Source organism: Cyclopterus lumpus, chromosome 7 (assembly GCF_009769545.1).
Source record: "Cyclopterus lumpus isolate fCycLum1 chromosome 7, fCycLum1.pri, whole genome shotgun sequence".
Classification (NCBI taxonomy): Eukaryota; Metazoa; Chordata; class Actinopteri; order Perciformes; family Cyclopteridae; genus Cyclopterus; species Cyclopterus lumpus.
The window spans coordinates 18,492,479-18,502,646 of NC_046972.1; the positions used below are offsets into that span (position 1 = coordinate 18,492,479).

The 10,168-nt window shown below is 39.4% G+C and overlaps 1 protein-coding gene across 1 annotated transcript; it reads right to left on the reverse strand.

Annotated features, from left to right (window-relative positions):
- Positions 1-1,029: 1,029 nt before the first annotated feature.
- On the reverse strand, positions 1,030-8,686 carry LOC117734008. The gene is made up of 5 exons (XM_034538024.1): positions 8,573-8,686; positions 8,308-8,436; positions 7,950-8,169; positions 6,988-7,151; positions 1,030-5,603 (listed from the first exon to the last, which is right to left on the reverse strand). Exons 1-5 carry the CDS (start codon positions 8,597-8,599, stop codon positions 5,550-5,552), a joined length of 594 nt encoding a protein of 197 aa, XP_034393915.1. The 5' UTR covers positions 8,600-8,686; the 3' UTR covers positions 1,030-5,549.
- Between the last annotated feature and the right edge of the window lie 1,482 nt (positions 8,687-10,168).

The window sequence follows — 10,168 nt, forward strand, 5'->3', positions numbered from 1 at the left end:
CATTAATTTGCAAATGCTTCGGTTTAAAATGAGACCAAATTGAATTATTGAAAAATCAACGAGCTGTGGATCACTTACTGCCCTTACAGGCTGGTTCATGAGTTGAGTGAGGAGCCAGCGGTATAAAAGAGTGAATAAAATATATGTGTCACAGCAGGCTGATGGGTTCAGTACTATGTGATATTGGTTGTGGACAGACGGAGAGATACACGCTCGGCACACACACGGCTGAGCACATGATCACCCCACAGGTTTACGTCTGGCTTAAATAATTGTAAAATAATATATCCATTAGATTGTTAGCACAGTGTGGTTTTTGTATTTTTGGTTAGTTGCTAAACTGCATCCCATTGTCTGAGTACTTGTTCTCTGTGTAATGTCAATAAAGTTTAAGATAATATGATTTCATCATGCAACGTTTCATAAATACATGCATATATAGTAACTGATTGGCTGAAATGGAATGAAAATTAAATTGAAAAGTTGTCAGTTCTTTTTAACAATACATTTGAATGGATTAAATCAGAAATAAAAAATAGCTCAGATTCACTCACATGTAAACAGTTTATTGTTTGCTGGAGGATACTGATGCCACAATATATCAATTATAGGAAAGGAAGTTATCTTGTAACATTTTTATTCAAAACAACAATGTACCAGTGACTGAACTGTGTTTATTCTGTGCTACATTTTCTTAAAAGATGTCAATCTTTCATCACAATGAGTTTTCATCCAAAGTCCCAAAATGGTTGTCTCCTTTGACTTAATGACAATGAGAATATGTTAAGGTCAGTATGAGTTGAAAGGAGCAGTGCTTGTCAAAGGTTGAGAATTCTTCAAGGCTCTAGTGGGAGATTATTAACTTTCCTTCTTATCTTGAGGTCACGAAACCACTCGCTGCATACAAGATGGGTTTGACACGCCCCCACAGTACACAGAGGAAAATGGCAAAATGTGGGTCAAACTAACTTTTATTTCAGACTCATGGTCCAGATAGTACAAAAATGAAATAGAATAAAATGCATTAAAAAATCACATGTAAAATACATAGACCTACGAATGCCTTATAAATAGACAGCTGTACCAATGTCTCAACATCTGGGAACTAAAGTATATGTTTGATAAAACCAAGATTACTTCATTTTCGGAGTCATTAACCCGGCAGATAGTTTTATACATACGATTTCTTAAAACAGCTTGGAAAGTATTAACTCCTGCAGCCACAAACATTTCACTGGCACTACTCCATCTCGGTCTCTTCAGTAATATTCTCATGGCATCATTATAAGCTACTTGGAGTCTGTAAGCTTAATTTTTTGTAATTAGACCACAAGTGTGCAGTGGTGCACAATAGGCTCTAAACAGAGACATCTTCACTCCATCTATACACACACTAAACCTGCGTGAGAGAATGTTTGCTTGTGCATGCATCCTACAACATTGCCTGTAGATATCTTCATCATCGGTCATCTGTTCTGTAATAAAATGTCCAAGATATTTTACCTTATCACAGACACCGAGGTAATTATCAGACCATTTGAAGTCAGGGAATTTTACACTTTTGTCCTCTTCGGTTCTACAGATCAGGATAGCACTCTTACTGGCATTGTATTTGATGTCATGTTCCACACCATATACAGTACATACAGTAAGGAGCTGCTTAATACCAGCATTACATGGGCTAAGAATCACAAGATCATCTGCATACATAACATGATTAACTAAAGTATTGCCAATCATGCACCCAGTATTACAGGCTTTCAACTGCTTGGAAAGATCATCAATATATAGATTAAAAAGAACTGGGGACAAAATCCCCCCTTGTCGGACCCCATTGCTGACCCCAAATGGGGGTGAGACACTTTGGCCCCATTTTACTTGCATAGTCTGGTGAGCATACCAGTTAGCCAGAACTCTCACAATGTGTTTGGGCACACCTCTTTTTTACAAACAACTTTCCATGATTAACACAGTCAAAAGCTTTGGAGGCATCAATAAAACACATGAGAACAGATGAGTTTTGACCTCTATATGTGTTGACAATTTCCTTTAAGGCACATACACACAAGTCAGTGCCATGTTTGGCATTGAAGCCAAACTGATTATCTGAGGAGTGAATCAACTCATTTAACCTGTCCAACAGGATTATTCTACTTTTGACAGGATGCTTGCCAAATCAACGGGCCTGTAGTTATCTAAGCTACCTACTTTACCAACTCTGTTTTTAATGACGGGCACTAACAGAACAAGTCATGCGTCACAAAGCTGGTAAAACAAATGGCAAGAAGAGGAGCTATCCTCGGACTAGCATATCAGAATCAGAACCATAACCTTTTATTGCCAAGTATGTTTTCACATACAAGGAATTTGTCATGGTGGGTGGTGCAACAATAGACAGTAACATTAACAACAATCAACAACAATCAACATAATGCGAGAATTAAGAATATAAATATAAGATAAAGTGCACAGACAGAAAGGTTTCAGTACTTTAACCAGTGTAAGTAAGTTTAAAGTGAAGAGTTACATGTAGTTAAGTGTTTTTGCAGAGCGGATGATATGTTGCAGTCTGCCCTTGTTCTCGGCAGTGGCTGCAGCGTACCAGATGGTGATGGAGGACCAGAGGATGGACTCAATGATGGAGGTGTAGAAGTGCACCATCATTGGCTTTGGCAGGTTGAATTTCTTCAGCTGCCTCAGGAAGAACATCCTCTGCTGCGCCTTCTTAGTGATGGAGCTGATGTTCCGCTCCCATTTGGAGGTCCTGGGTTATGATGGAGCCCAGGCAGCAGAAAGACTCCACAGTGTCGACTGGGGGAGTCACAAAGGGGGATGGGGGCGGGTGGGGCTGCATTCTTCCTGAAAGCCACAATCATCTACACTGTTTTCAGAGTGTTGAGCTCTAAGTTATTCAGACCGCAACAGGTCACCAGATGGTCAGTCTCCCACCTGTATGCGGACTCATCCCCATCAGAGATGAGTCCAACGAGGGTGGTGTCATCAGCAAACTTCAGGAGCTTGACTGGAGGTGCAGCTCTTGGTGTACAGGGAGAAGACTAGAGGGGAATGAACGCAGCCTTGGGGGGAACCGGTGCTGATGGACCGAGAGGCTGAGACATGTTTTCCCAGCCTCACGTGCTGCATATTTAAGGGATTCAGCAGTAATATGGTCTAAACCACTTGCTTTGCCATCAGCCAGCTTAATTATAGCGTGGTATACCTCATGTGACATAATCATCATTGGCACATTACTCTCAATATTGTCCACCTTATATAAGTCACTTGTGATACAGTTGAATAAGGTACTATAATGCTGTCGCCATTACTCAGCAATATTGTCTGATCCTGAAAATCCATCAACACGGCAAAGATCGTTTACAGTTGAGAACTCTCACTTCCATGGAGTCAGCCCTCATGGCTTGCTCATTTTAACAAATGAAGCGAATGGCATACTTATATCTTGCATTAGTGAGCTTCTTGTACTCAAGCACAGGCCCTTGTCTGGGTCTCCCCAGTTTAAGACTTTTTTCTTTGGTAAAGTTCTGGAAAAACAGGAGGATATGAGCTTCAATTAAAGACATCGCTTTCATGAGGCAAAGCATGAAAACAAAAAGGATGATTGCTGATGATAAGGTGTGTTAAAACTGTAAACAGATGCTTAACCATGTCCATCACCAGGTCATGGACACGGTTCCATAGAGCATCCAGTGATGCTTCCTGACTTCATATTGTGTTCTCCATGCCAACTCCATGCCGCTAAGGCTGGTCTTGGTCTGTTCATGTGGGGTGGTCACTTGGCTGGATAGCTGCCTGGCTCTATCCCACCTACAAAGGTTTCAAGAGAGCTCCAGCAAGCTCACAGCGGGGTCCTTAGGCCTGACTTACCGGCTGGCTAGCTATTGACCCCCACAGGTGCTCGCCTCCCAAAAATGAATTTTTCGATTCACCATTAATTTTCAATGTTTGAAATGTACATAGTTGTTTTCTCGCTTCAGAAGATTATGAGAAGTTATTTTAATGAAGAAACTTTTTTGGTGTGAACGCAGAATAAGGCATACTGGGTCGGCGTGGGATTGAGCTGCTGGGACGGCTCTGCTCGTTGGAGACCAGGTTTTCAGGAAGGCGGCACAGTTTCTCTCTGCCATGATCAAAGAGCTGATTTGTGAATTGTGTATTTGTGATATTTAACAGTAGATTGTAGGCTATTAGTTTCATGTTGTGCAATGACGGTTTAGTATAGTATCCAGTGTAGTAGTTAATAATAGTAATACAAAATATTTATTTACTTATCAAAATGCGTTTCACAAGACAGACACAAACAGAACAAATGATAGCATTCAATGCCAGATACACACACGTTTCTACATTACTAATAAATATAAAGAATACACAAATGTTGTCTTGTGAACTTTATAACCTGTATTTTGTTTGAAGACGGCCGAAGTAATAACTGTGCACTTTTAACAGTTAAAATATTTATAATTATAAATTGATACATAAAAATATAAAAAGAAAACAGCTCATATAAAAGTGTCTAACCAACATACCGGCTCACTTCATTAAGCATGATATTGCAATTAAAATAATTAAAACCCTGTTTTTAAACAGTTAAATTCTCCAGTGTAAATCTGATTCTGCGGACTGGTTGTGTCATGGTCGTGCCAGTAGGTGGTGATCTGTGCACATTTTTCTCTACTCTGTACCTGCTGAGCTGCACTCTGTGTGATGCCTCTGTTATGATCTCAAATCAATATTTGTAAAAGCAGTGATCCATTTAATGCCTTTCCTGTATTAGTTTGACTTTGTACACCAGGAGGAGAACTCTCCCTCACTGGGATGAGTAGTGGGGACAGACATGACTACAGCATCTCAACATGCAGCACTCTCACTTCACTTCTTAAACAGGAACTGCACTCAGCTCCAGAGGGCTTAAACTAAAAGAGAGTGTCGATGTTTTAAAGATAATCCAACCACAATATTCATCTGCTAAAGGCTTGTTGAAATTACATTTATAGGTGTTTGTGGTCCCACGTTCAGAGTGATGTTATATTTGAGCATTTGATTTATAGCAGGAACTAATAGCTTTAACTGGGTGAAAACCACTAGCTGGGTGATACACAGTTGCTGAGTTTATTAATATAAATGTATAAACAGAACAATTAAAAACATGAATAACATGCTGACCGTTGCAATTTATGCTTCATGTTAGCATATCAGATGTAAATTTAAACCCCGTCAACATAATCAAGTAAATTCAACGTTACAAGATCACCTGTTTTTTGTTCCTCCTTTTTGTGCCCATTCCTGTTTAGTTATGACAAACTCTTCTGGTTGAGTTGACCTCTTTCAAGACATTAAAAAAAAAAGGCAACATGTGTTTTGGTTCACCACAGTGACTCATATTTACAAACCTAATGGAAAAAATAATAATACATGAACTTCTCTGAAAACAAAGTAAAAGCAGAATAAATAAGTAATTGAAAAAATAAAATCACTTGCAACTGCTGACTTCGATGATTTGTACCTCTATATCATTTCACAGGTCAGCATCACCACTTATGCTGGAGTCGTCTCGAGGACCTCGTACGAACAGCTTGAATAACCTGAACGACCACAACAAAAAGAGACAAAACAAATGAATCGGTAAATCTGGAAAGAAGCCCACCCACTATGTATCTCAAATACGATTCCTTAAGGCGGAGGCGCGCTGCTGTTAGAGGAAATGGTGTCTCAGAGGAGGAGTCAGCTCGCCTACAATCTGTTAACTGAGCATCACCCTGCAAAAGGTGTCAAATGTTCACAGAGACAACCCGCTTCACTGGTTTACAGGACACAGGGTTTTCCGCACCATAAAGAAATACAACAAAATAAACTGCGATTCACGTGGAATATTACAACGTTTTACAATAACACATCTGATCATGTGGAACACTTTTTAAAGACTATCCTCCTTCGCCACTTTATTTTGTACACCAATACATTCAAATCCAATGCAACAGCTCGGCCAATTGTTCTACCTCGACAAAAGATGATAATGCTCAGTTTGTGTCGACACTGTCAGAAAGGTATTCATTTAGCAATATGTTTATTGTCAAGGTCTTAGTTAGTGCTCGTCTTGTACTGGACTACATTATATTAAAATTAGTTTCTAATATTCCTCTCCCTTTATAAAGGGGGTCGGCAAAACCTTAGAAATGTGTCTCAATAACATTATAGACCTCAATAATAAACATATTTCTGAATTAATACCACTCTGACAGTGACGACAAAAAACAAAACATTATTAACTTTGTAAAGGCAAAAACTGTTAAATTGTTTTACATTTTACAGGAGTGTCTAATAAAGTGTCCACTAAGTGTAAAATACAACCGATCAACAAGTCCTCCAAATTAAATAAGGCATGATATTGCTTCCCTCGAGAACAACACATAAAAGACGATCTGACTCCCCCATCGGCAGGAAATCATAATTTGACCTTGCATATTCTGCTTTATGACCACACAGTGCTATGGTTTGGTTCGGTTCAGGCACAATACAACTTGGTCAAGAGTAATTTGCTTCTCTTTGGCATGATGGATGAATCTTGGTTAGTGAAAGCTTGACAAACAAACAAACTAACAAACATTTTCTTGCTGAACAAAAGTGAGAAACAGACATTTTAATTTGTCAAATATATGTTTAAACCACTATTCTTTGGTTCGCAAATGTCCATGAACATGCAAGACATGTCTGTGTTTCTTTTCATTCTCATTAATCGGATGTGTTTTCGGGAGTTTGGGCTGTCACAGTTTACAACCAGAAGATCACTCACCACAATATATTTAGAGCTCTGCATTGATTGGTGTCAGTACCTCCATTACTCCACCTCCGGACCCTTTACATCTTTTGGCCAATTATGCCTCTTTATTACACACTCAATCATTTTGTTTATCTAAAGCACCTGTAACAAATCCAAACAATGCGTGAAGAAAAATAGAGTTAATTTACCCAAATGCTGATTAGAGATGAAACGATTTTGGCGAGGCCCACTGCCATGTAGCCCATAACGCTCCACATGACTGGCATGTCCTCTTGTTTGTGGCAGCGCAGGTCGGGCTCAGTCGTGTTCAACACAGGTGTCATCGTTGTCATCTCAGTCTTTTTCCCACAATCTGTATTTAGATAAAGAAATATGTCTGTAAAATACATATTTCATTGCAGACTGGTAGAAATCTATCACAGCAATAAGTCTTGTTAATACCTAGATCTCATCGATGATTAAACTGTATTTCTGCAAAAATGTTTAACTGCAATTTCATAACATTTCTCCACTGACATGTTTTTATCTGAAATAGGATTTGTTTCATCGGCGGTGGCATCGCTTCACATTTTACTGAATGGTAAAATACGTATGGAGGGAAATGCATAATTGCCACAGTGGAAAGGAAAATATTAAGTGTGTTTGAGAAGATGGATACACTTAAAAGGGGGTTTCCTGCTTTTTGATGTGGCTCAGCTCATTCTATGACGCAGAGGTTGAAGTAGGAAAGGTTGGGTCATAAAAGTATTAAATAAATACATGACCAAACACTTCCAACACACTCTTGGCTTTTGAGCATTAATACAAAAATGACTTTGCATTATATATGGTTTAACAGAGTTTAATTCCAATCTTGGATGTGTTTATTTGATTATATATATAGGAAACTATGATAATAACAATTACTTTGTGGACTTCAAATACTTTTGCAACTTGCATACTGTACCCTGCAACTTTAACTGTCAAATGTGAAATATCATAATAATAAAACATTACATCTGCCATAAATATCTTGTCATTACATTAAAAAATCCCAAATTTAGAGATTAGATATCAAAATACCATCCAGATATATGTATAGCCCAGTTCAGATGCTTTAATCGAGTCATATATTCTGCCAAGAATGGTGTTAATTAAAGTCGAAGCTTACCATTGACCTTCAGGTGAACTTCAAAATTCTGATTTTGACCCCCTATATTCGCACTGATTTCACATTCGTAGGTGCCTGAGTCTTCAGGCGTCACACCGGACATCAAAAGACTGTTTTTCTCTCCAAACCTGGGTTTGGGTGAACGAACGAAGTTGCTGTACTTCTTGGTCTTGTTATCTCTGCCCCTCCTGATGATGCCAAGCTTTGTGTTGTTGAGATGCTTAAAGTAACAACCAAAAAGTAGTTTGTTCACATCAGATTAAATGAAAGTCCCACACACACACACACAACCATACTATCTATCTGGAATTAATCGCGGGTTCAATTTAGCAACATTTCTGATTTTTGCGTCACTTACCTTGTACCATGCCACAGAGCTGAACTCCATGTTGTCAACAACAACACCTGGACACATCACCAGAACATCTTCATAGCAGTTTGCATACATTTCTGGCTCACTCTGGGTTGCGTAATGCAGCAACAGCATCTGAGATAATCAACCAGCAAATTGTAGCATCAATAAATTGAATAATGTATCTCTGTGAAGGAAATGATCAGTAACATATGAATGCAATGTTTCAAGCTTGAATTTTATAATGATATAAAAGTCAGATTTAACTCACCTTAATGAACAATACCTTGTGGAGCATGATCCGTCACTTCATCCGTCACTTGAGCAAACAAGTGACAAGTGGCGTTTCGTTCTCGCTTCACTTTAAACCAAACCACACATTTCCTGTAAAAGGGGCACATTTGAGGTGAGGGGGGTGTTCATTGCCTGAAGAAAATATGCCGCCAAGTGGCCCTTTAGAGAGCTGCATACTTACTGTATTACATTAACTCATTAATATATTTTTATTTTTATTTTTTAAAGGGAGACTCCACCAATTCTACACAGGACATTCAGAGTCCTTGCCGCAGAAAGTCAGTCTGCCACAACCACAATGTCTCCTGCAGCTGAAGTCATCAGGTTTCTGTCAGCTTGGGCTTTGTGTTTAAAATGATAAGATAAAGGCTGTGTCACAAAATGTGGGGTTTAAAAGTGATGAGTGGCATGACGTTGTAGGATCCAGTGTTTTTGGGCCATAATAGAGACTAAAATTCAGGATATTCCACTGCTTCAATTTTCCCTGTTTGAAATCCACCAACCTCTTTACGCGGTTGCTTTAAATGATCTATGGCGTTTCCTGTCTGCCTCTCGCAGGGTTAATGTGTCATTTGTGTGTGTGTGTGTGTGTGTGTTGGTCTGGTCTTCCTTCCTCTTTCTCCTGGCGCCCCGACTCTGCTCGTCATGCACACCTGTCTGCACTCGGCTCGCCACCTCTCCCAGTCTGCTCACCTGCCTCTCATCCGCTCATCAGCTTGCAGTATCTCCTCAGATTGTTGTTTCAATAACAATGGCAGTTATGCTGCCGGGCCAACATAGTTCATATCTCCAGTGCTTCATTATGTTTGTGCTTTGCGTGACTAACCTGTGTCTCTTATGTCCAAGGAATTATCACTCGCCATGCCTACCTATACACCTCTCATGCATTCACCATTATCTCTACTCTTTTCTGCTGCCACTGGATTTACATTCCCAGCCAGCTTCTCGTCCAGATTCTCTAATCTACAAAAATAATAAAAACACTCTTTTCTTTACAGCACCTCCCTGTTCGTGTCCTGGGTTTGGATCCCTTCTGTGTTCCCACTAAATCATTGGATTGGATATAAAAATCTTAATTTTGCTGACCCTCAGTGGTTTAATGGTCGAACTGCTGTGTACAACTTGTGTAGTTCGAAGTTACATGGTGTAGTGTAAAGCCGGTCGTCATAGAGACGTACGAGACACTTACATATTTTCTGACAGTCTCTCCTGGAAGGGACAGAAAAAAATCGTACCTCGCTGCAGTGATGTAGAGGTGTACTCCAGGGTGTGCAGGTACACTCTGGTTCCAGGTGCAATAAAGTGTAACAGGCACTTTTAACCAGAGAGTGTCAAACAAACTAACAAACAATCAAAATGTAGGGTAACAGAAGACAGTAGAAATGTGTAATACTATACATGTAATGAGTAAGAATAAATTAAGTGTTGTATGTGGTATATGTGGGTCAGTAAGATATGCTTACATAAAACACACACACACACACACACACTGACACACACACACACACACACACACACACACACACTGATACACACACACACACACACACTTATGAGGCTGGCTCATCCTGTT